At 38.9% G+C, this 27,500-nt stretch overlaps 1 protein-coding gene across 1 annotated transcript in view; it reads left to right on the top strand.

The window, feature by feature from the left end:
- KDM5B (lysine demethylase 5B) overlaps nucleotides 1-27,500 on the top strand; it is a 75,532-nt gene that overhangs the window by 21,893 nt on the left and 26,139 nt on the right. The window contains exons 3-13 of the mRNA XM_029933387.1: nucleotides 4,401-4,478; nucleotides 5,865-5,987; nucleotides 6,945-7,115; nucleotides 13,947-14,081; nucleotides 16,127-16,223; nucleotides 17,433-17,542; nucleotides 19,551-19,709; nucleotides 20,171-20,290; nucleotides 22,205-22,363; nucleotides 23,398-23,579; nucleotides 24,941-25,103. Of these exons, the coding sequence (XP_029789247.1) occupies nucleotides 4,401-4,478; nucleotides 5,865-5,987; nucleotides 6,945-7,115; nucleotides 13,947-14,081; nucleotides 16,127-16,223; nucleotides 17,433-17,542; nucleotides 19,551-19,709; nucleotides 20,171-20,290; nucleotides 22,205-22,363; nucleotides 23,398-23,579; nucleotides 24,941-25,103 (1,497 nt within the window). The remainder of the gene's footprint in view (nucleotides 1-4,400; nucleotides 4,479-5,864; nucleotides 5,988-6,944; nucleotides 7,116-13,946; nucleotides 14,082-16,126; nucleotides 16,224-17,432; nucleotides 17,543-19,550; nucleotides 19,710-20,170; nucleotides 20,291-22,204; nucleotides 22,364-23,397; nucleotides 23,580-24,940; nucleotides 25,104-27,500) is intronic.

Raw genomic sequence — 27,500 nt, 5'->3', positions numbered from 1 at the left:
TCTAGCTCATGAATGCAAGAACACAACCTGAGCTGAGCCACCCAGGTGCCCCTGCCAAGGATATCTTAATTTTAGGTGAGCATTGCAAATCATATGTAATTCTTTTCAGCTGATAGTAAAGTTTTGGAATTGAATGACATTTTTCCCATTCTCCCTCATTCTTTTTCAAAATGGTTTAAAAAAAATTTTTTTTTAATTTTTTTAAATGTTCTTATTTTTATTTTTGAGACCGAGAAAGACAGAGCATGAGTGGGGAGGGGCAGAGAGAGAGGGAGGCACAGAATCGGAAGCAGGCTCCAGGCTCTGAGCTGTCAGCACAGAGGCTGATGTGGGGCTCGAACCCACGAACCATGAGATCATGACCTGAGCCGAAGTCGGAGGCTTAACTGACTGAGCCACCCAGGCGCCCCCTCCCTCATTCTTTGTAACCAGAAGAGGCGACAAAGATTTGTAGTCTGTGATTAATGAAGGAATGATCTGAAACAGTTTTAATTTTAAATATATTATACCCACTGTGTGATCTTCTTTAGTGACAGATATGTACTGTTTTCCTCTTTATTTTTAGGATTCATTTGAAAAAGCTTCAGTATAAAATAAGCATAAGTTATATAATATACATACAGAGACACAGCTCACTGTAATTTATGAAACTTTAATATATGGATGAGATGAAATTTCTATATCATTGTGTTTTAGGATTAAAAGGCTTATTTAATTTGGGAATGTCATACATGACCCAAAAATCTTAGTTTATAAAATTTTCGGGCCATTTGGACAGTCTGTTAATCATTTACTTGTATATTCCAGCATATTATCTTTGATATGTTTTTGGTCTTAACCTTCCAACCCAGATTAATTCATTTCAGAAAGCATACAGCTTTTATGAAGTGTTAGAGAGCAAAGCTCTTGAGCAGGATAAAGCCTTCCTGTTAGGCTATGATAGAATATCAAGCAATGTGATTTTCTTCTATTACATTGTTTTCTGTACAATTAAACTGCTTTCCTTAGCCTCAGTTATCAAACTAAACAAAAATAAATCACTTTCATCTTTTTTTTACCCAGGATGGAGTAGGTAGTATTTTTTTAAGTTTATTACCAAAGTATAGCATTTCTTTGATTGGCAACTGACGTTTAAACATTAGCCACAGTCTTTGTGGAAGAGGCAGTGGGACAACATTAAATAATTGTTAAAACAGTGCTGCCAAATTTTCTTTTTTCTTTGGTTCTTCTTTCTGGTATGGTAGTAAATAGCTTTGTATCCATTTGTAATCTGCTTTTTTTCCCCCCTTTAAAAAAATGTGGCAAAATCTTTTTAATATAATACTTCATCAGGCATTGCTGATGGGTATTTTAATTGAAGTCTCCCTATCACTAAAATACCTTGTTTTACTTTTTCTTTTCTTTTTTTTAAGTAAGCTCTACATCCAACATGGGGCCTGAATTAATGACCTGAAGATCAAGAGTTGCATGCTCCATGGATTGAGCCAGCCAGGGGCCCCAGATCTTGTTTTACTTTTAAACAAAAAAGTTTATTTATATTTGAGAGAGAGAGAGTGGGTGCACTTGAGGGGGGGGGGAGGGAGGCAGGGAGGGAGAGGGAGGGAGGGAGAATCCCAAGCAGGCTCTGCACTGTCAGCCCAGAGCTAAAGTAGGGCTCCAACTCAAAAACCATGATATCATGACCTGAGCTGAAGTCGAGTCAGATGCTTAACTGACTGAACCACTCAGACGCCCCTGTTTTACTTTTAAACTAAAAGCAATTAACAGATTAGAAAATAAATAAAATTTTGAAAGCAAATAAAGCAAGCAATAGTAATAAGTTCTAACAATAAAGATTTAAAATAATCTCCTCCCCCCCTCCTATTCTGATAATCTTTAAAATTTGCATATGTGTGAAGCACCTGGGTGGCTCAGTTGAGCATCCTGACATCTGGTCAGGTCATGATCTTGTGGTTAACAACTTTGAGCCCCGCATCAGACTCAGTGCTGACTGCTTAGAGCCTGGAGCCTGTTTCAGATTCTGTGTCTTCCTCACTCTCTGCCCCTCCCCTGCTGATGCTCTGTCTCTCTCTGTCTCAAAAATAAACATTAAAAAAAGTCATACCAGCATATAAGAAAATACAGAAAAATGGGCAGATTGTGTTAACAGCAAGAATAAATGCCAATTGTAAAAAGACTAGTGTCCAACTTTACTCAAAATTCAAGGCATACACAAGATTCCTTCTTTATACCTACCAGGTTAGCAATGATGACTTCTTTCTAAATCTAGAATTTCATTACTTTATTATTCATTTATTTAATGTTTTGTTTATTTTTGAGAGAGAGCATGCATGAGTGAGGGAGGGGCAGAAAGAGGGGGACAGGATCCATGCTAACAGCTAGGAGCTGATGTGGGGCTTGAACTCACAAACTGTGGTATCATGCCCTGAGCCACCCAAGTGCCCCCTGTAAATCTAGAGTTTAAAATGCTATATAATACTCAGTGTTGTTATAATACCAGTCATATCTTCTTAACATTATACTGCAGTTAATTTCATGCATGTTTTTTGTTGACTGTGGGTGAATTATTTTCTTAGAACAAACTTCTGGGTATGAAATTGGGTAAAAGACTATGAACTTCCTTGTATTGACTTATTCTTTTAATCCGAATTTATTTACTTGTTTGTTTGATTGATTTATTATTGTTAGGTAGGCTCCATACTGAACGTGGGGCTTGAATTCAAGACCCTGAGATCAAGAGTTGCATGCTGTCCTGACTAAGTCAGCTAGGTGCCCCTGAAGTAATTTATTTATTTAATAGGTGTGATTGAATGTATGTAATATATTTTAGATTGTATTCCAAATGGCTAAGGAAGCAAAAGGAAATCACCTATAACATCCCATTTTTGCTGTGTATTTTTCCAGTGTTTTATTTTTCTGTTGCATAGCCTGTTTTTCTTTTCCTTCTTAACATATATAAAGAACATCTTTCAATGTCAATAAATAGAACTATGCTACAGCATACTTTTTTTTGTCCTTTTGCTTTTTGAATGTGTTAAAATATTAAACGATACTGAATTTGCTATTGTAATTATTTTAAAGGTACATTTCAGTGTCATTAAGTACATTGACAGTGCTATGCAACCACCATCAAAAATCCATCTGCAAAACTTTTTCATTATTCCAAACTGAAACTCTGTATCCATTAACATAGCACAGTTTTTATTCCTTTATTCTCTTATTGTGGGCATTTAAGTTTCTAGTTTTCTCTAGGTATAGATCCCATGCATACTTTCCTTCTTGTCTGATTACTTCCTCATGAGAGCAGTTCTTCTAAGAATCTGCAGCAGTTGGTATGTTAAGGATGACTTTTTAAAAAAATATTTTTAATTTATTTTTGAGAGACAGAGGCAGCACGAGCAGGGGAGGGTCAGAGAGAGAGGGAGACACAGAATCTGAAGCAGGCTTCAGGCTCTGAGCTGTCAGCACAGAGCTCAACACAGGGCTCGAACCCACAGTGAGATCATGACCTGATCTGAGCTGAAGCCAGATGCTTAACCGACTGAGCCACCCAGGCACCCCCAAGGATGACTTAAAACAAGTTTTAGGTGGCAGCCTCTGCCACCCCCCCCCAAGAACTTAGCCTTAATTTTATAATAAAAGTTAATGTAACTACAAGGTTGCATATATAAAAATAATAGTTTATAAATAATTTAATATTTATATATCTATTAAAAATTTTTTATGTCTTTTATTTATTTTTGAGAGGCCGAGAGAGACAGCACGAGCAGGGGAGGGTCAGAGAGAGAGGGAGACACAGAATCTGAAGCAGGCTCCAGGCTCTGAGCTAGCTGTCAGCACAGAGCCCCACGTGAGGCTCGAACCCACAAACTGTGAGATCATGACCTGAGCTGAAGCCGGCCGTTTAACTGACTGAGCCACCCAGGCGCCCCTTAATGTATCTATTTTGTAGAGATAACTTCTGGGGAATAGAGGAATCAAAATCTCTTTAAAAGTCCGTGATATTCTGGAGCACTGGGCTGGCTCAGTTGGAGGAGCATGTGACTCTTGATCTCTGGGGTGTGTGTTCAAGCCTTAACTTGGGTGTTGAGATTATACCTACAAGACAAATGATAAACTTCAAAGTCAGTGACTTTTCAGCAGCTTGACTTTCAGTGACATTATCCATTTGGAAGGGTGTGAGGTGGGGGGTGCGTGCAGGATGTCTTGTTTATATGGGGAGAGGTAATCATACATATTCTGCTGTTTTGCTGGAAAGAAGGTTGAGAAAGTACTACCCATGTTCTGTTTTGTTTTACTGGTAGTAGGTAACTTGTGTTTTACTTAACTGGGGCTTTAACACATTTTTTTGATGTCAGAATTATAAATTCTTCTGATAAAAGTCTTTGCTTGTCCCCTAGGACTGGCAGCCACCATTTGCATGTGATGTTGACAAACTTCATTTTACCCCACGTATCCAGAGGCTGAATGAATTGGAGGTATTGTCTTTTTTTTTTTTTTTTTTTTTTTTTTTTTTTTTTTTTTTTTTTTTTTTTTTTTTTTTTTTTTTTTTTGATACTGTCTTAACTACTGTTCTGGTTGCTTGTATTTCAGAAGGGCTTTCTTGGAGGAATCTGTCACAAAGTTAGTGGTTTTAGTGAAGCTAAAATACGGCCAATAAATGACAATCATGGTAAAACAAACGACATTAAGGCCTTTGTAGCCAACCAGATTTCATTAAAAACACTGATTTTTGTCAGTCATTGTTGGCCTATTAATTCATTTAAATCTTTCTAAATTTAGGTGACATTCACAATAATTTAGGTCTTGAAAGGAATGTACTTTGAGAACTGTCTAATGGAAAAGAATCTCCAGCTCTAATTTTCTTCCAAGTACACATCTTCACTTAGATTTAGTAACACTTTAATTTCCTAAGTGGAAGTGGTGGTGAGGAATACTGGAAATTTTCAAAAAAAAGGTGATTTTCTTCAGTGTCTAGGCTACTGAAACTCTCAAGTACAGGGTGAATAAGGCTTGGGTATTGAAGACCTAGAGGGAGTATTTATATTAATGTTTTGCTAACCTGATTTTCATATTGAATCATGTTCTGTTTTTCTATAAAAGATCAAACATTTTTAGCTTAAATGGAACATATGTTCCCTGGGAGTCTGGGATCTCAAAATTCTGTATTTTGTGTCTATTTTCAATTTGAGCTTGAAGGACAGGAAATGAGTACTAACTTTGAGGTCTTAGACTGTGGTTGGGAGCATCTGAACTTCAGTTTTATTCTTGAACAAGATAAAACTCCTAAAATGTCTGACTTACATTTAATTTTCAAGGAGGGGAAAGGAAAATGACCCCCCTGAAATTTTTGGGATAAAAATAGTTTTTAATGACTTACAGACAACAGTAATCTGTTAATGGAATAATATTTATTAAAATTGGTATGAAATCACTGTTGTAATTTTGTTTATAGGTTTGTGTTTGAGAAAATAAGATTTATACTTGGAGAGAATAGACCTTTAAAATACCCCAGTTGTAAAAAGACTAAGAGGGGCATATAGAAGCTTCTGATATAATATTGACTAGTAACAAAATTGTGCTTAAAGAATTCCTTAAACAAAGCACTTTTCCCTACTTAAGGGAAGGCTTACTGAGTTTTTAACTCTGCCTGACACATGGTAGGTATTGAATTAAATTTTTGTTGAGTTAATGTATAATTATTAGTCAGCTTTCTTTTGTATATTTTTTGGCAGTTTATTGCATTTAGAAGTGATATTTCACTTAAATATTCTAAGAGTGAAAATACCACACACACAGGTAATAATAGGCAGGAGTCTTAAAATAAACTAGGTAAGATTAAAATTAACTTCTGTGTCATCTAGGCTCAAACTCGAGTAAAACTGAATTTCTTGGACCAGATTGCAAAGTACTGGGAGTTACAGGGAAGTACTTTGAAAATTCCACATGTGGAGAGGAAGATCTTGGACTTGTTTCAGCTCAATAAGGTAAGAGGCTCATGGCCATCTCCCTCATTTAGAATCTTTCTGCCAGCATAGATTTGATCGTCTTTGCTTTAAAAAGAAACTTGCTGTTTGAAATATGTGAAATGAAATTCTTCATTCACTTTAGAGATTGATTGGGCTCTAGGCGTCAGGTCTGACAGCCTTGAGAGCCTTATCTTGTGAACTATTTTGCTGTCATCTTTTGTGTGTGTGTCATTTAAAAACTTAAATAGTTCTGTAAGATACTCCTTTCTGTTTTATTGTAGTAAAACAACTGATGCTCAGGGAGAAGATTGACCGAACTCTAAAGGCTGAGTCATAATTTAGTACTTTAACTTCAGGTTCACTTCAGTGTAGAGTCTACATTCTTGCTCCCCAAATGGTGCTATCTTTCCTACTCTTTCGTTTATGGAAAGTTGTAAGGGTCACTGAGTTAGACCACATATGAGGACTTGTTCTTTATTAGAGATTTAATTGTTGATCTAGTTCTTCCTCCTGGAAAATCTTGACTGCTTTAGGGAACTGAGAAGTAGCTTTTTGGGGTACAACATATTTATGGGCTATATTTTAATTTTCTAGCTTGAAATTAATAATACAATATATATTTTTGTTTGACTTAGAAAATGTATTTTTAAAAGAATGTTTTATTTGTTTTGACTGTCACACACACACACACACACACACACACACACACACACACACCACCATGAGTGAGGGAGGGGCAGAGAGAGGGAGAGAGCAAGGAGCCCAGGTCTGTCTCATGAACAGTGAGATCATGACCCAAGCCAAAATCAAGAGTCAGACGCTCAACCAACTGAGCCACCCACGTGCCTCAGAAAATGTATTTTTAAAAATTATCACTCCAAGAGCATGTTATTCTAAATTGTACCTAGGTACAAGGGAATTAGAAGCGATTTCTATGTATGTGTTTCTAATTTCTTTTCCTGTTTTATTTAACAGTTAGTTGCAGAAGAAGGTGGATTTGCAGTTGTTTGTAAGGATAGAAAATGGACCAAAATTGCCACCAAGATGGGATTTGCTCCTGGCAAAGCTGTGGGCTCCCATATCAGAGGGCACTATGAGCGAATCCTCAACCCCTACAACTTGTTCCTGTCAGGAGACAGCTTGAGAGTGAGTATTGAGGCTGATCTTAACCTATATTGTTTAATGTTTTTATTTTTGAGAGAAAGAGAGGGAGACACAGAATCTGAAGCAGGCTCCAGGCTCTGAGCTAGCCGTTAAGCACAGAGCCTGATGTGGGGCTTGAACCCACGAACCATGAGATCATGACCTAAGCCAAAGTCAGACGCTTAACCAACTGAGCCACCCAGGCACCCCTGATCTTAACCTATTTTATTTATGGGCTATATTTATGGGCTTATTGGTATGTTATCTTTTAGGGTGACTGAATAGGCCTTAGTTCTTTGTGGGAGACATTGTTGAGAATACTTTGTGAATTTTTCCTCCAGTGTTTTTGCTGCTGTGTTTTGAGAGCAGCCATACTTAGAAGTTTGATTTTGGAATGAATAAGGTTGGAGAGGAAATATCCTTTTGCTGTCAGAAGCCAAAGTCTGTATTTAACTTCACTAACGCTGTGGTCTTCCTTACGACAAGTTCATTATTATCTTGTTATAGCTCATGCTTCTGCACTCACATACTATGTAGTACATATTCCTAGTTGTCACAGCAAAGTACGACCTGTGAAAGAAGTTGCCTTCCGGTTCTCTTGCCCGCTGAGATTTCCAAGGATATTTTCAGATAGAATGCTGATATGAATAAAAGGTAGAGGATTTAATAATGCTGGATAGCTAATGGATCCCTCTTCTAATAGTTCCTGTGTAGCTATGTTTGTTTTCTTATAAAGATGGTATTTGTCAAATTATTCAGGTAAGAACTTTTGTTGTAATTAAAGTAAAACAGTATTAGAAAAACTTAAGACTGTACTAGAAAGAAGAATGTCATTATCTGTTTATACCCTTCAAGTTATTCTAAGGCAAGAGCAGTGAGCCCTATAATTTTAAGAATTGTTACTGTGCTACAGAGAAGTAGAAAGATAATGACACAGTTTCAGAGGGTAAACTACTAATCATAACTCTGTCTTGATATTATAGATATACCATCTGTCATGCTCAAATCCTACAGATTTCTGTAGCATTGCATTTTTCTTCCCTTTCTCCCTTCTTGATTCCAGGAGAGCTTTCTTTTTATCCTACATGAACATAACCAGTCTAATATTCAGAAAGTTGTCATTGTTCTTCAATATACATGTGTGAATGTTTAACAAACTTCAGGGATAAAATTTAAAACATTGTGTGTGGAACCTTTATGCCTCTGTTTTATAATCAGATTTGATCTACATATAGTTGCCTGCAATAGATTTTCTCTTAACCTTTCTGTTTGAGTATGGAAGTCACAATGAGTGAAAGAAAAGAGAGAGTCTACTTGCTTTTTGGGTTTTAAAAACATTTATATACTTGGTGAGGCAATGTAGTTTCATAATTGAAAAGCACATAAGCATTTATCCAATCGTAGTCGTAGAAAGGAATAGGTATTTAAAGATGCCTTTTGGGGCGCCTGGGTGACTCAGTCGGTTGAGCGCCCGGCTTCAGCTCAGGTCATGATCTCACAGTTGGTGGGTTCGAGCTCCGTGTCGGGCTCTGTGCTGACAGCTAGCTCAGAGCCTGGAGCCTGTTTCGCATTCTGTGTCTCCCTTTCTGTGACCCTCCCCTGCTCGTGCTGTCTCTCTCTGTCTCTCAAAAATAAATAAAAAATAGAAAAAAAGATAAAGATGCCTTTTATTAACATTACATCTACAACACAGATAAATATGAGGGGCCTGCTCTATACCAAGTATGTTCTAGGTACTGATAGGTATTGGTTGCAGAAAGCTTAAAAACGAAGGAAAATGTGACGACCATAAAATCACTCCTAATCCTCTTACCTGTGTTTTTCTTGCAAGGATATTTTTATGCATATATACACACGCTGGCATTTCATTCTTTATATACAGTATTATATCCTGCCTTTTCTCTGTTTAACATATCATGAGCATTTGCCATGTCATTGAATATTTTTGAAGATCTAGTGGCATTCTGTTTGTGTGTGTGTGTATTTTTCTTTGTTGTTGTTTTTTAGAGAGCACAAGCAGGGGAGAGGGGAAGAGAGCAAGAGTGAGAGAGAATGCCAAGCAGGCTCCATGCTGAGCATGGAGCCGGATGCAGAGCTCAATCCCACAGCCCTGGGATTATGACCTGAGCCGAGATCAAGAGTTGGACGCTCAACTGACTGATCCAGTTAGGCGTGTTGACATTCATTTCAATATCCAGACCTAGATTTCCTCCTATTGTTGAATGTTTAGGTTGGTTCCAATATATATATTTATTATACTGGGATGGCCATTTTTAATACTCAATTTTTGGCCCATTTCTGATTTTTGGAAATAATTCTTAGAGAAAAGGATAATTGGAATATGTATATGTATTTTTAATTTTTTTTTAATGTTTATTTTTGTGAGAGAGAGAGTGAACTGGAGGGGTGGGGGCAGAGAGAGTGAGACGTAGAATCTGAAGCAGGTTCTAGGCTCTGAGCTCTCAGCACAGAGAGACTAAGATTCACAAATTGTGAGATCATGATTTGAGCTGAAGTCAGATGCTTAACCAACTGAGCCACCCTTGTACCCTGGAATACGTATATTTTTTAAAAGAGTCAAAAATAATTAGATACCACCACACACCTATTAGAATGGCCTAAGACAGAGCATTGAGAGCACGAATGCTGGCCAGGATAACAGAAATTTTCATTTATTGCTGGCGGGAGTGCAAAGTGGCACAGCTACTTTGGAAGACACTTTGGCCATTTCTTAGAAAACCAAACACACTCACTTACCATATGATTCAGCAATCATGTTTCTTGGCATTTACACAAAAGAGCTGAAAACTTATGTCCACACAACCTGCCCAGGGATGTTTTTTAGCATCTTTATTATTCATAATTGCCAAGACTTGGATGCAGCCATCCTGTCCTTCAGGAGGTGAATGGATAAATGAACTGTGTTACATCTAGAGAATGGAGTATTATTTAGGGTTAAAAAGAAATGAGATCTCAAGCCATGATAAGAACAAGGAGAGGAACATCACTAAGTGAAAGAAACCAACGTCAGAAAGCTACACACACTGTAAGATTCCAAACGTGGTATTCTGGAAAAGGCAAATCTGTAGAGACACTAAAAAGATCAGTGGTTGCCTGGGGCTTGGGGGTGGGAGGGAGGGAAAACATTGACAGCACAAAGGATTGTCAGGGCGATAAAAATACCATACACACGTCACTGTAGGTTTGTCTAAACCCATAGGACGTACAACAGCACACATGAATCCTCATGTCACCCGTGGACTGTGGATGATAGTGACGTGTTAGTGTAGGCTCAGGAGTGGTACGGCTGCTCTGCTAGAGGCTGGTGATAAAGGGGGAGGCTGCGCCTCTGTGACTGTCGGGCACATGTAGTAAATCTCTGCCTTCACATCTTGTTTGTGCTGTAAACCTAAACACTTCTCTAGAATATGTCTTTTTTTTTTTAATTTTTTTTAATGTTTTTTATTTATTTTTGATAGAGAGACAGAGCATGAAAGGGGGAGGGTCAGAGAGAGGGAGAGACAGAATCGGAAGCAGGCTCCAGGCTCTGAGCTATCTGTCAGCACAGAGCCTGACGCGGGGCTCGAACCCACGAACGTGAGATCTGACCTGAGCCGAAGCTGGAGGCTTAACCGACTGAGCCACCCAGGCGCCCCTAGAATATAAGTCTTAATATTAAGGGGAGAAAAGATGCTCAATGAAGGAATTGTTTCAAAAGGGTGAACTGAAGCTTAGAGTAATTTTTGGGAAATGTGAAAAAAAACTCGTGTGGTGATGTTGTGGTATAGTGGGACATAGCCTCACTATCATATTCCCATATTTTCTAGATGTCTCAACAGATGCTCTGTCTCTGTAGGATGGTATCCTCGTGCTGTGGTATCCGTTACCTCTAGATCCCAGTTTTTCAAATAAAGGTTAAAATCAGTTTGCATATACTAGTATTAGATACAAAGCCAACACATCAGGGTTGTGTTTGACATTGTGGTTTGGAACAAAATAATAAAGCTCTTCATATATATTCTGAAAAGTTTCTGAGCTTGATTTTACCTTAGATCTCTAAAGTCCTTCTAGAACGAAGCTAGACCATAGTTGATGGAACCGTTTAGACTTAGTGGGAGATAGGGACCACATATATAATCTCTGAATTAAAAACAAAAATTTTTATTTATTTTGAGAGAAAGTGTGTGTGTACAAGTGAGGGAGGGGTGGTGGTGGGGGGGAGAGGAGAGAGAGAAAGAATCCCAAGCAGGCTCCATGTTCAGGGGGAGCCTGTATCTCACGACCACAAGGTCACAAACTGAGCCAATATCAAGAGTCAGATGCTTAACTGACTGAGCCACCCAGGTGCCCCTATAAATAGGTCTGAATTTATGACCATCCACTTAATAAAATTTTCTTGATTCAGTTCAATTAATATCTGCACAATTATACATACTGTTAGGTTTCAAATAGAAAGTTTAAGTTGGTCCGAGGGGTGTGGGTTATCGTTAAGCTGATTATCAAATAGAAAATTTAGGGGTGCCACACTGGCTCAGTCATAAAAGTATGTTACTCTGGATCTCTGGGACATGAGTTCAAGCCCCGTGTTGGGTGTAGAGATTCCTTAAATATTTTTTTAAAAAGAAAATTTATATGAAATGTAAAAGAGGCTAATTTATTTGTTTTTAATGTTTACTTATTTTGAGAGTGAGTGGGGGAGGGGCACAGGGAGAGGGAGACAGAGGATCCACAGTAGGTTCTGCACTGACAGCACAGAGCCCAGTGCGGGGCTTGAACTCATAAACCCAAACCGAAGTTGGACACTTAACAAACTGAGCCACCCAGGCACCCCTAAAAGAATTTAATTTTGATGATAGGCAGGTTTTATTCCCATTTGCATGTTTTCATTAAATATACTCTAGGGGAGCCTGGGTGGCTCAGTTGGTTAAGTGTCTAGGTTCAGATGAGATCATGATCTTACAGCTTGTGGGTTCAAGCCCTGCATAGATAGCGTTTTGTGCTGACAGCTCAGAGCCTAGGGCATGTTTTGGATTCTGTGTCTCCCTCTCTCTCTTTGCCTCTCCCCAGCTCATGCTCTGTCTCTCTCTCTCTCTCTCTCTCTCTCTCAAAAATAAACATTAAAAGAAATTAAATCTACTCTAAATGCTCAATTTGAGGACTTGTTATAGAATGGAGGGTGGTATTCTGTACTAATTAATATTTCCAGATGAAATCAACGTATGAATTTAATTAGAATGAGCAGAATACTTAATATATATTCTTAGATTGTTGTACCAGTGGTAGATTTGTTACTTGTTTATAAGAGTATCAAGTAACCTGTATCAGTATTTTTTTTAAGCGCATCTTATTTCTTAAATGTTAGACATAGGTTTTCTTAATTACCCTGTTTTTGTTATTGTTTCCAATATGTTAAGAGGATTCTTTCTGTACATGTTAAGAGGAAGGAGCCAATGATGAGACTGTATGGTAGTAATGGTACCTATAGAGCCAGGAGTTCTAGAAGATTATTATTTCACTGTATCTTATTCCAACATAGATGATATATCCTAAGTAGTTACAATTGGGAACCTGCTTTTATAAATGCTTCTTACCAATTGTGGGTCCTATTATGAAGAAGTGTTACTTGAAATCCATATTAGATTCAGTGATAATATTTTGAGGTTATTCTGTTTTGTTGTGCTGGCATTAAATATCATCTATCGGCAAGCTTAGAATCGAACTAAAAATAAAGCAAGAGACTCTTTTCTGGTCAGAACCAAGAGTTTGACATGCTATGGCTTACCTGTTAACCTTTGCCTTGTGAGTTAAACCTTGAAGGAATATGTTGAAGTAAATGAGAGCACTAATAAGGGAAACCGTTTAGGCAAATTACCTGTTTTCTCAATTCAGATAATATCTTTTAATCATAGAATATTGCTAGTTATGTTTGAAACTGCAGGATTTTAAAATTTAGAAAACCTATTGGGTTCCATATTTTATTACCCTAAACATAAAAAAACCTAATATTCTTAATATGGAAGGTCATTTTGGGAATTTATAAGGGGCCTTTTTTTTTTTAATTAAAAAATTTTGGGAGCACCTGGGTGGCTCAATCAGTTAAGTGTCCGACTTTGGCTCAGGTCATGATCTCAAAGTTCGTGGGTTCGAGCCCCACATCGGGCTCTGTGCAAATGGCTCAGAGCCTGGAGCCTGTCTTCAGATTCTGTGTTTCCCTCTTTCTCTGACCTCCCCTGCTCACGCTGTCTCTCTCACGCTCTCAAAAAAAAAAAATTTTTTTTTTATTTGGTTTATTATATAGAGAGACAGAGCATGAGCAGGGAAGGGGCAAAGAGACAGGGAGACACAGAATCGAAAGCAGGCTCCAGGCTCTGAGCTGTCAGCACAGATCCTAATTCAGGGCTCAAATCCGCGAACCATGAGATCATGACCTGAGCCGTAGTCGGACACTTAACTGACTGAGCCACCCAGGTGCCCCTGTAAGGGGCCTTTCTAACAGTTTGAGCCTTCAATTAATTGACCGTTGCAAACAGGGATAAATGCAAGTGGCTCATTGGGAGTGCCTTGAGCCTGCTGTGGCCTGGTGTTAGCTGATGGCATTAATATTTAAAGTGAATTGAAAGAACACCATTCACCTTTTAAAAAATTATTAAGCTTTTATGTGTGTGTCTAAGATTGATAACTGCAGACTTGTGTTTATTTGGATTTTAAAAGTTAGAGACCTTTTATGTTTCTATGTAACGGATTGTAAAATGTACAGTGTTGCAAAATACATTGAAATTCTTAAAATTAAAAAAGGAGGGGAAATTCATTAATACCATTGTGTTTTATTTCTAGTGTCTGCAGAAGCCAAACCTAAGCACTGACACAAAGGACAAGGAGTACAAGCCTCATGATATTCCCCAGAGGCAGTCTGTGCCGCCCTCAGAAACGTGCCCCCCAGCCCGACGAGCAAAACGCATGAGAGCGGAGGTGAGGGCCTCATGCAGTGGTTTGGCAGAGTTCTGGAGCCCTAGGACTAATGCCTGTCTCATGCTGGATTCCTGTCACTCACGTGCTCTTCGTAGTTTTGAACCTTGTTCACCTCATAGAAGGATGCTCTGTGTATTCTAGTTTTTACTCTTGGGGCGGGGGGGGGGGCTGTCAAAGGGGTAAGGAGAACTCTTAGGTTTATGCTGCCTGGACAGACAGCTGCTTAACTGAGTTAGGAAGGACAGTCATTCATTTTGATGGTATTTGGTTTGCCTGTTAACTAATGACATTAGGCAGTCTTACTGGGGATTGAGGCTAGGGGATAGAAAGCTGGGAACGATTTGTTTTGTTTTGTTGTTTGATCTGAGAGGTTAGAGGACATTGAAAGGTGTTTTCTTCAGAGTTCCTGAAAAGGAATAGCAGATATCTATCTGTGCTAAGATAGAAAATAAATGAGGCAGCGTAGGGGTGGGGGCCTTGAACATAGAAGATGAAATTAAAGTAGAAGATGAGGGAAGATCAGGAGGAGGGAACTGATGAGAAAGACAGTTCGCATCAAGATTTTTCTGCTCTGAGAGGTTTCCCCTGGGAAAGAGAGAGGACTGTTTTCCCAGTTACCTTGTTTTCACACACGCTTCTCAAGGGGTGTTCTTGCCTGGCTTGCTGGACATGTAATTGTCGGGACATGTAAGTAATCAGTGGTTTACGTATTGGCAACATCTTAGAGCTGGGAAGCCTCATTGCTTTAATCAGGTGTCTAAAACAGTCTCTGGTTATTAGTAATTATTGGTCAGGATTAAAAAAGCAATTTTGTTATCTGAGGAAAGGGACATAAATAAGTTGATTATTTTTAACTTAAGTAAGTTAGAGATCAGGAAAAAATTTAGGGCCTCTGTTTTTCTGAATTAAGACTGCCTCAGAATAGGAAAATGTTTATCTGAAGTCCATAAGCATGCTCTTAAAGTTCATCAGTCTAAAAATTCTTGTTTGAGCACATCTTGGCCCTCAAACATGTAAGACATGCCCTACTGGTCTGATACCTAGGTCTGCCAAGATGAGACACACATACAGTGTGATGACAGCCCCCCTGGGAAAAATTTTGTCTGCAGTGGATCTCCTGAATACATAGATGTGAACACAGGCAAAAATGATCAAGTGTAGTTCCACAAATCCTTCACAAAAATTGTTCTGCTTTATTAATAAGTATTACCACTTTAAGAAACATTAGAAATTGAGACTGGCTTATTTACCCTCAGTGATGGGGAGGTGGGAAATCTTTAGCAATTTAGAGATGTTAGAAGAGTAGTTTGGGGGCACCCGGGTGGCTCAGTCGGTTAAGTGTCCAGCTTCGGCTCAGGTCATGATCTCACAGTTCATGGGTTTGAGCCCCACGTCGGGCTCTGTGCTGACAGCTCAGAGCCTGGAGCCTGCTTTGGATTCTGTGTCTCCCTCTCTCTCTGATCCTCCCCTGCCTGCACTGTCTCTCTCTCTCAAAAATAAAACAAAACAAAACAAAAAAAGAGTAGTTTGTAATAACAGTTTAATAGAAGAATTAATAGAAAACTATTATGGAAACTGAGTTTTCTATAAATAATGGGCAGACTGGAAGAAGCTAGCAACCTCTTCTAGGCTAATACATTAGATATTTATATCACTGTTAAGAGTTTGGCTTAGTGATGACTGAATGAAGCATGAGGTGGGGAGACGAGAACTGGGAAGCTTCTGGGAGGAAAAGAAGAGCCATTCCCAATCCTAGTAGTGACATTTCCCCTAATTTGTCCCTGAACTTTTGACTCCCCCCCCCCCCTTTTTTGACCTACCTAAGTGGAGATACTCTTGTAATCCCTAAGATTTTGGTCCATTCCTTAAATAATAGTAATTTTAAGGGTAGATCTCTCCTTTGTGATCAGAGAGAAGCATGTTTTAAAGGTCTACCAACAGAGACCACTCGTAAGATTATAATCCCCTATAATCTTTCAGTTTAGATTTTAGAAAATTTCTTTTTTTAAAGGAAATATTTATATATATGACCATTTTTTTAAAAGGCCATGAATATTAAAATAGAACCAGAGGAGACAGCAGAAGCCAGAACTCATAACCTAAGACGACGAATGGGTTGTCCAGCTCCAAAATGTGAAACTGGTAAGTAGGAAAGCTTATCCGTGAGTAGGACAGAAGTAAAAGGTAAGTAAGCGCAAACACTATTCATTTGTTAATTACGGAAACACTGTAGCAACTATTAAATACTAATCAGTGGGTTAGGCCTTGAAATAAAATCTTAAAATATGTTACAAATGTCCCTCTTCTCTGTCGTTAGTGACCAGTAGAAGTAAGCAGATAATTTTATGCATATAGAAATATGATCCAGTTTCTCTACTGTCATTAATTGCTACTTTGAAATTTGGTTACACGACATTCATTGAAAAGAAGTGATTTATGAGAAGCATAAGAGCCTTTGACTGGATATCTGATAAGTTTATTTTAGGCACGGCAGGCCGACTGCTTTCTAAACCTGAATTTTAGTTGATAATTGCTTGACTGGCCATTGCTTGATGTTAATCACTGAGAGGTTGGTTTAGGACTAAAAAAACAGTAAGAGAAGGCTTACATCCTGTATAGGCAGGCACTTACAAATGAAGTTATTAAAACTGGTTGTTCTTAGTGATTGGTGAGTTATTGGAAAGGCAGCACAGTGTGTAGTGGAAAGTACACGGACTGTTAAACATACAGATCTGAATCGAATCCTGGCTGAATCACTAACTAGTTGTATGACCTTCGATATTTTTTACTTCTTTTAATGTCCGTTTCCTTATCCTTGAAATGGATTTGTTGCAAAGGGTTAAATAATCCGTGGAAAACATTTAGTACGGCACCTATTAGAGAATAGATAGTTCATTAATTGATAGCTAGTGTTTTAGCCAAGATTCTCAGTCTTTGGAACCAGGAGGTATCGTAGGTTATGGAGGGATAATCTGTATACTGTGTAAGAGAGGCGACTGGTGAATTGTTAGTCTCTTATAGTTAAGATGAGGTGGAACCTGCTTTCATGAATATATGTTATGTCTTGGTAACACATGTTAAGAAGACCACATCTTCAGCTATTTTAAAAGCTCAGAAACCGAGCAACATCTCCAGAAGTACACACATTGAAATGTTTTGAGAGTTTGCATTTTATATGAGCAGGTAGCCCTCGAAGATGGCAACACTGGGTGCTGCTGCTGCAGTGAAAAGAAGCAACAGAATTGTGTTTGTGTCTTGTGTGTGCTTGGGGTGGGGGTGGGAGTAAGAAGTGAGGGAGCAAGGTGAGCAAAGTTTAGTACCAAAAGAGCTAACTTGGACTGCCTCTTACAGAGAGAGAAATGAAAAGTATCATCAAGCAGGAACCCATTGAGAAGAAAGAGTACGTTACAGAAAGTGAGAAGGAAAAACCCAAGAGCCGATCTAAAAAAACCACCAATGCTGTGAGTTGACATGCTTAAACACTTTTATTACCCCCCCCCGATATCCTTTTGTGCCTTACTTAGGACTGCTAGCTTAGAGTGTGACAAAAATTCTCTTCGTGTCAGTTTATAGTATTTTTAATTGAGAAAATACACAAATGCATTATGAAGATAATAACACCCAAGGGGCGTTGACAGCCATTTGTCTGGAGTCCAATTTAGACACAAATAATGGTGAGCTTGATTATAAATCACTAGATCACCTCCAAATGAGCTAAGTTCTAAATCAAAAATCAAGTTGATTGTTTTCCAACTTTATAACAAGGAAGGAAAAGGAAGACAGGAAAAGGGAAGGAAGGAAAAGGAAAGGAGTGGGAGGAATAGGAACTGAGTACCAATAAGAGTTGGAGGACTAGGTACCCATTTGCTCAAATGGAAACTTAAAGGTAAATTTTGAGGACATTACAGAGGATCTGGTTGCTTTTCTTCTCTGCTCCCTTCTGAGAGCCCAGTGAGTAGCTTGACAACAGGTGCTCTTTATCTTGGAATTTGAAATTATTCCAATTAAATGTTGTATTCATGAGTACCAACTCTTCCCCTAGTACCAAAATAAATAAATAAATAAATAAATAAAAATACAACCAGAAAATGATCAGAGTCCAGGTTTTTAATTGCCACAACAAAAATGACCGAAAAGGTGAGACTCCCTGATTCGTTGAATTAGCTTTCCGTATTTATTGGGAATGTATTAGTTTACAAGGGCTGCTGGTAGCAAAGTACCACAGACTGGCTTGAACAACAGAATCTATTCTCTCACATTTCTGAAGGCTGCAAGTGTAAGATCAAGGTGTCTGTAGGGTGGATTTTTTTCTAAGGTCTCTGCTTGGCTTGTAGATGGCCGTCCCCTCTCCCTGTATATTCCCACAGCTTTCCTCTGTACACGTCTGTGTCGCTTCTTCATGAATACTAATCATTGGATTTGGTCCCACTCATTATCTCATTTTACCTTAATTAACCTCCTTAAAGACCTTGGTTCCAAATCCAGTCACATTCTGGGGGAGTTAGGACTTCAGGATAGTAATTTGGGGGGAAACACAGTAGAGCCTATAACAGGTAATAACTATGTATTTCTATCACTGTGTATTTGGGGAACTTCTTAGCCATGAATCTTTAAATAGAATATAAAGTAAATTAATATGATTAATTAACTTAAACACTCTTCTTTCCTTTTAAACATGGCAAAATAGAATTTTTTATAAGTTCTGTTTTTGGTTAAGCTGATAACTTATTACCATTTTAGATTATCATTCTCTAAACTACTAAAAACTAGATATCTTAGTAATAAACTTTAACTAAAACACACAACCGAAAAAATTTAGAGATTATACTTTAGATATGGGAATGCATTGGGGCGCCTGGGTGGCTCAGTCGGTTAAACGTCCAGCTTCAGCTAAGGTCATGATCTCATGGTTCGTGGGTTCGAGCCCCGCGTCAGGCTCTGTGCTGACAGCTAGCTCAGAGCCTGGAGCCTGCTTCCGATTCTGTGTCTCCCTCTCTCTCTGACCCTCCCCTGCTCACGCTGTCTCTCTCTCTCTTAAAAATAAATAAAACATTAAAAAATTTCTAGAGATGGGAATGCATTAAGCATTGTGAAATATCTCTTACAAAAGGTGAAACATTTTTATTTAAAAGGGGGTGCCTGGGTGGCACAGTCAGTTAAGCATTGATTTGGGCTCCGGTCATGGTCTCACGGTTTGTGGGATCAAGCCCTGCATCAGGCTCTGTGCTGAAGCATGGAGCCTGCTTGGAGTTCTCTCTCTTTCCCTTTCTCTGCCCCTCCCACTTGTGTACACGCGCACACACACATTCTCTTGAAATAAATAAACAAAATATCTCTTATTGTGGGTGAAGCGTTTCCATTTGAAGGAGGATGGAGAGACTAGATTAGGCCTGTTTCATTTTTAGAATTTCACAGTATCTAATAGTAGCTCATGTCCCTTTGTTTTTTTGTACCTGTTTATTGCTACAGGTGGATCTCTACGTCTGCCTCTTATGTGGCAGTGGCAATGATGAAGACCGGCTTCTCTTATGTGATGGGTGTGATGATAGTTATCACACCTTTTGCTTGATCCCGCCTCTCCATGATGTTCCCAAGGGAGATTGGAGGTGTCCTAAGTGTTTGGCTCAGGTACGACTTAATGGCAGAGACAGCATTAGAGAATTTCCTTCAGAATATTTTTTTCCTTTGCTTTTGGGTTTTAGATTTTAGCAATTGATGACAATGGTGCTCAAAATAAATAAATAAATAAATAAATTGGGAGCTGGACCTGAATAGGAAGGAGGTCTTGACAGTGAGGTCTATAGCCATGCAAGAAGCTAAGAGGCAGAAAAAAAATTTTAACAACATCTAAAAAATTTTTTTCATTTAAGAAACCATTACATGTTCTTTGCAAAATGTCTTAAAGACCGAATGACTTAAAAAAATAGAAGTATGATTCTTACACTTGATAGGTAAGTTATTTTGATGTATATCCATCCAGCTTTTTTCCTATTTTAAACAAACACTACATAAGTAATCTGTTTTTTAAAATATGTATAAATATAACTAATATATAAATATATTTTTTTCCTTCTTTTTCATTTTGGCAGGAGTGTAGTAAGCCACAAGAGGCATTTGGCTTTGAACAAGCAGCCAGGGACTATACCCTCCGTACTTTTGGGGAAATGGCAGATGCTTTCAAATCTGATTATTTCAACATGCCAGTCCATGTATGTATATACATACTGCTTTGATATAGAATTTTTATAACTTTTATATAAAAAATGTATCTGAAGACAAATTTGACTTGGTGCTTATTTTTGATAGTCATTATTATGCACAGTGAACCTTTCATTTGTTTAGTGGCATTAAAATTCCACAACACTTTAAAATATATCCAGATTTTTCACTTGGTTTCTCTAAAGGTGGGCTTTTCCATGCAAATATACAGTAATAGTAACAGAATATTTGTAAAGGAAACCAGCAATGCTTTTAGTTGAACAAATGTAATTTAATGAAAACTTTACAGGAGTGCCTGGGGGGCTCAGTCAGCCAAGCTTCCTATTCTTGGTTTTGACCCAAGTCATGATCTCCCAATTTGAGTCCCATGTTGGGCTCTGTGCTAACAATGCAAAGCCTATTGGGATTTTTTTCTCTCTCCCTGTCCCATGTTGTCTTTCTCTCTCTTCTAAAGTAAATACATAAACTTAAAAAAAAAAAGTTTTTTTTGTTTAGGAGGAGGATGTATTAAAAAAAAAAAAATGGAAGAAATCTTCGCAGTGTACTGAATGACCCCTGTGTGTGAGTCTGCGTGCTCTATGTTGTTATGTTATCAAATTATGAGCTTTAGGGTGGGCTCATTTTAAAGTCTCCTCTATGTTCTTAGAAGCACAAGCATGTTTCATTCAGCATTCAGTGTTCTATCAAGTGAGTACACCAGAATTAAATGGTTTTCTGCCATAATTCTGGACACTTGGGCTGCGTTTTTTCTTACTTACCAACAAAGTGCCATAGCAGATACTTCACACACGTAGGTTTCTTTGGTTGAATTATTTTCTTGGGCTGCTTACTGAGGTCAGATAAAAGGATTTCCCCCCACTTTAATGGCTGTATCATTTATGGCAATGTATGAGTGAACCTGTTTTTCCCTAAGAGCAGTAACATTAGCTGTTAAGTTACTTGAAATGTTTGCCTATTTGATGGGCTTATAAATTCAAAATCTGTTCCTTTGAATTTTTCATTCTTTTGACTCCTCATACAGTGTATTATTTTCCAGTACGTTTGCTTCACCAGTCCTGGTGGTGTGCATGTGACCTCTTCTATCTGTGCTTAGCTTTTTATTTTACTTAGAAGATGAGGACTTTGAGGGATAGCATTTAAGTTACCTGTCTCTAGACTCACATCAGTTTAACAACAGATCCCAGACGCTCGGGCTGGTGGCTCTTTTTGCTGCTGCAGAGTAATTGTTCTTTTTGTTCCTGTACTACTTCCTGCACTACTGTCAACCAGGCCTAGTGAACGGTGCACGCAGGTAATTTGAACATCTCCCAAGGATAAAGTGTCGTTCACACATGGCTGTTATTACGGTGTAATAGTCACCCAAGTTATGTATTCTGTTTCCCATACAGAAAAACATCTCCAGTTGTGGAATATCAGAATTTTGCTTTCCTTGACTCCCTTTTAGAGTAGTAGCCAGGTTGGTGATAGAGGAACATAAATTCTTTTTTAATGTTTGTTTATTTTTGAGAGAGAGAGCACGTATAGGGGAGGGACAGAGAGAGATGAAGCCGGCTCCAGGCTCTGAATTGTCAGCACAGAGCCCGACCTGGGGCTTAAACTCACCAACCATGAGATTATGACCCAAGCCGAAGTCGGACACCCAATCGATGAGCCACCCAGGCGCCCCAAGGAACAAGAAATCTTAATCAGTACTTACTCTTTTAGTTACACAATTGCTTTCAGAAAATAATGTCTATGTCAGAGCTGCCTAGGATCAGTTGTGGAACATTATGGTTCTAATTGTCCTTAGGGTACTGTCCTGTGATTCCTGTCACTTAGCTACTCTCTTCAGATTGGTCATGGGTGGTTTGTGAGTATCTGAGAAAAAATTCATTTTTCTCTCTTCCTCATTGTTTTATTTCTAGATGGTTCCCACAGAACTGGTTGAGAAAGAATTTTGGCGACTGGTGAGCACTATTGAAGAGGATGTGACAGTAGAATACGGAGCTGATATCGCCTCCAAAGAGTTTGGCAGTGGCTTTCCTGTCCGAGATGGGAAAATCAAACTGTCACCTGAGGAGGAGGTAGGCTCTCACCGTGAGGCAGTTACGTTTCAAGGAGAGACCTGCATTTAAAGCTGATAGTTCAGCGTATCCTTATCTAAAGGGCATAGTACGGGATTCATAGCCTTATGGCAAAGATATGCGTAGTTGGAACTTGAATTAAGATTCTTTTTGTTTGGCTTAAAGTAATATTTATGATTACTTTCAGCACATTTTTGATTTCTAGAGTTTTAATGGTTTCAAGAAAAGTAGAAAGAGCCCACAGAACAATCTAGTCCCAGCTGTTTTACTACTTTGTGATGATGTGGGGAGATACTTAACCTCCCTTTGCCTTCAGTCTGTAACCTCGGTTTCTCCTTCTGAAGAAAATTTGAGGATTGGGAGCAGACCTGTTTATCTTTGAACTTTAGTGTTTATGAGTCTAGTATTTTCCACAATAGCAAACTTCTAGGAAGGTTTCTATTTCTATTCTAATAGGAAGTCAGATTTAAAAAAAAAAAAAAAGCAAAACCCTTTTGAAGTCTAACATATACATAGAAATGTACATAATCATGTGTACAGCTTGATGAAGTTTCACAGCCTGAATACACCCATGTAATAACCAGCAGTATAAGGACAGTACCTGTTATTATCAGACCTTACCCCCGAAGGTCCCCTTTGTTCTCCCTCTTTTTCTACCTTCCCTGTCTCAGGACAATCACTATTCCCACCCCCAGGACACCACTGTCCTGATTTGGAGCACCATAGACCAGTTAGCCTGTTATTGAACTTGATATAAACAGACTGATATGATGAATTTCCTCTGTAGCCAGAACAAAGGAGGTAGGCAGATACAGAAGCATGTACTATATGAGTCCATTTAAATGAAGTTCAGAACTGAGCAGAAGTAATATATGGGCATCCAGGAAGGCAGCATGGTGGTCTCCCCTCCTGTCCTCTGACCCCAACCTTTTTATTTTGAAGACTTTTCAGTCAGCTTTTTGAAACATTCAGAATCTAAGTTATTAGCATGATACAGCTAAACCTTTTTACCTCTTTTGCTTCCTTCTTTTTAGGAATATCTTGATAGTGGCTGGAATTTGAACAACATGCCAGTGATGGAGCAGTCTGTCCTTGCTCACATTACCGCGGATATATGTGGCATGAAACTTCCTTGGTTATATGTGGGAATGTGCTTTTCTTCATTCTGTTGGCATATTGAAGACCACTGGAGCTATTCAATTAACTACTTGCACTGGTAAGGAGCTCCACATGACCTACAAGCGGTTGCAAGCAGGCTGGAAACTCTCCTTTTCATCTCAGAGGTCTTAACTCTTTAACTGTGCCTGAAGAGTAACGTTTTACTGCTATTGGAGCAGGCATCTTAACAAGTTAAGGCAGCAGTTCTTAAGGATTTCCTAAAGTTAAGGCAGTGGTTCTTAAGGATTCCTAGGAAATCCATAAATCCCCTGAAATTGTACACACACAATTTTTTAGGTATAACATGTTTCTGCAGAGAGAGTAGACAGATTTTAGTAAAAGAAATCTTTACTTATGAAAAGACGAAGAAGCACTGAACATTGCATTGCTCGTACTGTACAAAAATCCCGTTCTGTGGCGGTGGCAGCTCAGATACCCTTTGGAAGTGCAGTGAAGTATGGGCACCAGAGTCCAGGTCCTTGGAACTGCCAGCTTCCGTTTCACGGTGCTGAGTTCCGGCATCATCACACATGGTAGAATGCGCTTCATCAGCACGCGTGTGTGGTACCAGGGTGCGGATATTCGGACTTTTTTACTTTTTAAACTCCAACCAAAGCCATTTCTTCTTTCACATCTGTTTTTACCCCCTCCAGTTTCCTTGCTTTTGTAAGTACAGAAGTATTTGAAGATCTGTAACTCACTTAAATCCCCACACAAGGAATTTAAGAATGTACCACAAGAAAGACGGAGTTGGCAAATACATGGGGAGCATCAGTTCTGCTTCCCTAGGCAATTGCTCCCAGCTGTAAAATGAGGATTATATTTACCATACCTCACAGGGATGTTACAGATTAATTGGTCGACAGTTTAAAGTGCTTTGAAGAATAAGAGCTCTTTAGAAATGCTAATTGCTTATTAGTGTTTGATTTAACCTTGCCTGTCAGAACAGACAAGGGAAAAGGAAGATGGAGATTTGCCATCCCTTGTCAGTTGCTATAAGTAATTGTAACCACATATCCTGTAGCTCACAGGATGTCTTATATTCTTCACAATTCTGGATATTTACAATACTTCTTAAAGTCTCAGATAAAAGGCGAAAGATTAATGTGATCTGAAGAGAAGCCAGAGTATTAAAGGCTCAGATAAAAATGGGAGGGGGGTCAGAGGGACCTCGGACAGAAAGTCTCATGTCCAAATTCTGTACATTTGAAGGGGGGAAAATGTGTGACGTACGTCCAGATCACGTTTTTATTGACCCTCAGAACATTCCTTTGTAGCATCATCTTACAGAACAGGATCTGAAATACATGACTTGTGAACCATTTTGTTTGTGTTGTTGTTGCAGACTGATTAATTTCTGATGAAATTTCATGTTTATGTATTTATTGAGGTTGCCTTATTTTTACAATCTGTTTTTAGGGGTGAGCCAAAAACCTGGTATGGAGTCCCGGGGTATGCTGCCGAGCAGCTCGAAAATGTCATGAAGAAACTAGCTCCAGAGCTCTTTGTGTCCCAGCCAGATCTTCTCCATCAGCTTGTGACCATCATGAACCCCAACACCCTGATGACTCATGAAGTGCCTGTATGTTCTGGGTCAATCCTCCTGCCACTCAGGCCTACCTTCCCACTTCTCTTCCCTTACTCGGATTTTTATGCATTGATTTGGGTATATGTGTTCCGTACCATAACTGGACACTGTGCTGCAGTAAGCCCGTAGGACCAGGTCCTCCCGGACACCGGAAAAACTCATTTGTTGCAGCTAATAACTAGGTTGCCAAGCAGCCATATTTTGCAAATACTAAGTGTGATGCTTTCTTTCTTTCTTTTTTTTTTTTCCTCCCCAGTTTCTAACTCAGGCTTTCTAAACCATAATTTTTGTTTATAGCTTCAGTGTTTCAGTGCAGCAGACCAAAAACCTTAATGTTATTTGTATAAATTACTGTGAAAAAGTCTAAGTTTTGTACAATTAGGTCTAAACTATAGTGTCAGGATCCTTTATACTCTGTCCCTACCTTAAAAAAATATTTTATGGAATCTACATGAACTTAATTTTGAATGATAAACTGAAATGATCTCCATGCTTGGTCGATCTTAGCTATATTATACCTCCACCCCTAAATAAGCTTTTTTATTTTTATTTATTTATTAAAAAATTTTTTTAATGTTTTTTTAAATTTATTTTTGAGAGACAGAGAGAGACAGCATGAGCAGGGGAGGGTCAGAGAGAGAGGGAGACACAGAATCCGAAGCAGGCTCCAGGCTCTGAGCCGTCAGCACAGAGCCCGACACGGGGATCGAACCCACGAATGTGAGATCATGACCTGAGCCGAAGTCGGACGCTCAACCGACTGAGCCACCAGGCGCCCCTGAATAAGCTTTTTAAAAGAGAAAATGTATTTTAAGCTCTTGAGCTTAGATTTCAGGGTTCCTACTCTAGACTGAACAGTGCTTTGGTGGAACTGCTTCTGAGGTTGCTGTACAAAGTGACACTTGTGCACGGTTTCCTGTTGGAGGATGCTCTGATGATATTTAGGGAAGCCAGAGAGAAATGTGTGAAGCTGAGGGGGCCATCTTAGTTAGGTAAGTCAGATGGAGATGGCACATTTACTGCACCAACGTGCGTTCCTGATGTTGCTGTGACCTAAGTTTCATGCTTTGGGGGCCACAGTCTAGTAAATGGGGACAGATGGAAAGCAGTTTTCTTTGAGGGATTATAAATTATTCATGGAGACTAGCTTAGAAAATAAGGACCAGTAACTGCCAAAATACCACCATCTCCTCATGTTGGTATTTTCCACATTGATTTTCCTTCTCATATTGATTGATCTTTCTAATTTGTTGTAAGTAACTTGCCGTAAATGAGACCTCTGGCCATGATTCTCACTTAAGTTGAGGAACCCATGGGGCCTGCAGAGATGGATGAGTGAGTCTGTGCATTTGAGGACTTGGAATTTAAGGGAAAAGACAGGTACTGTTTACACAGACCATGGAACGGTGATGTGGTTTAACAGTGTCGTCACCTTGGAGGCTGGTGCACTAACTCTGTGGAGAAGTAGAAAGGACTTGAAATGACCATCTGAACTAAGACTCAGAGCTCTGATAAAGGATCTTTTTGGTAGATTTGGGGGTAGAGGGGAGGAATTATTCCCAGTAGAGGGATTGTGCTCATGTGGTGGGTAGTGGTCTTCAAACTCAACCTGTATCTGAACCCCAAACGGCAGGTTACAGTACACATGGCTGAATCTCACCCCCAGAATTTTGTGTTCAGTTAGTCTGGGTGGTGCTCAAGAATTTGCATTTCCAACGAGTTCCCAGTTGGTGTTAATACTGTTAGTCCAGGAACTACATTTTGGACAAGATGGAGAGAGAGAGATTGATACTTAATTTTATTGTTTTATAGTAGTAAGTTCAGCCTGAGAATTTGTTTGCCTAGAGCAATATAGGTTTTGTTTAATTAAGACCAAAAAATTTTTAAATGTTTATTTTTGTGAGATACTGAGCAGGGGATGGGCAGAGAGAAGAGGGGGACAGAGTGTCTGAAGCAGGCTCTTCACTGACAGCAGTGAGCCCAGTGCGGGGTGTGAACTCACAAACTGTGAGATCATGACCTGACCTGAGCTGATAACACTCAGCTGACTGAGCCGCTGAACCCACAAAAGGAGTCGGGGCTTGAACCCACAAAACTGTGAGATTATGAACTCAGACGAAGTCTGACGCTTAACCAACTGAGCCACTCAGGTGCCCATTCATTGTCTTTTTGATACCAGCCATTCTAATAGATGTGAGATCTCTCATTGTGGTTTTGATTTGCATTGTCCTCATGATTAGTGATATCGAGCATCATTTCATGTACCTGCTGGTACATGTATCTCTATATCTTCTTTGGCAAAATGTCTATTCATATCTAATTTTCATTTGGATTATTATTTTTTTTCTTTGGTGTTGAGTTGTAGGAGTTTCTTTCTTTTTTTTTTTTTTT

This window comes from Suricata suricatta, chromosome 3 (genome assembly GCF_006229205.1).
Source record: "Suricata suricatta isolate VVHF042 chromosome 3, meerkat_22Aug2017_6uvM2_HiC, whole genome shotgun sequence".
Classification (NCBI taxonomy): domain Eukaryota; kingdom Metazoa; phylum Chordata; class Mammalia; order Carnivora; family Herpestidae; genus Suricata; species Suricata suricatta.
This window is presented reverse-complemented; position numbering and strand designations above follow the sequence as displayed.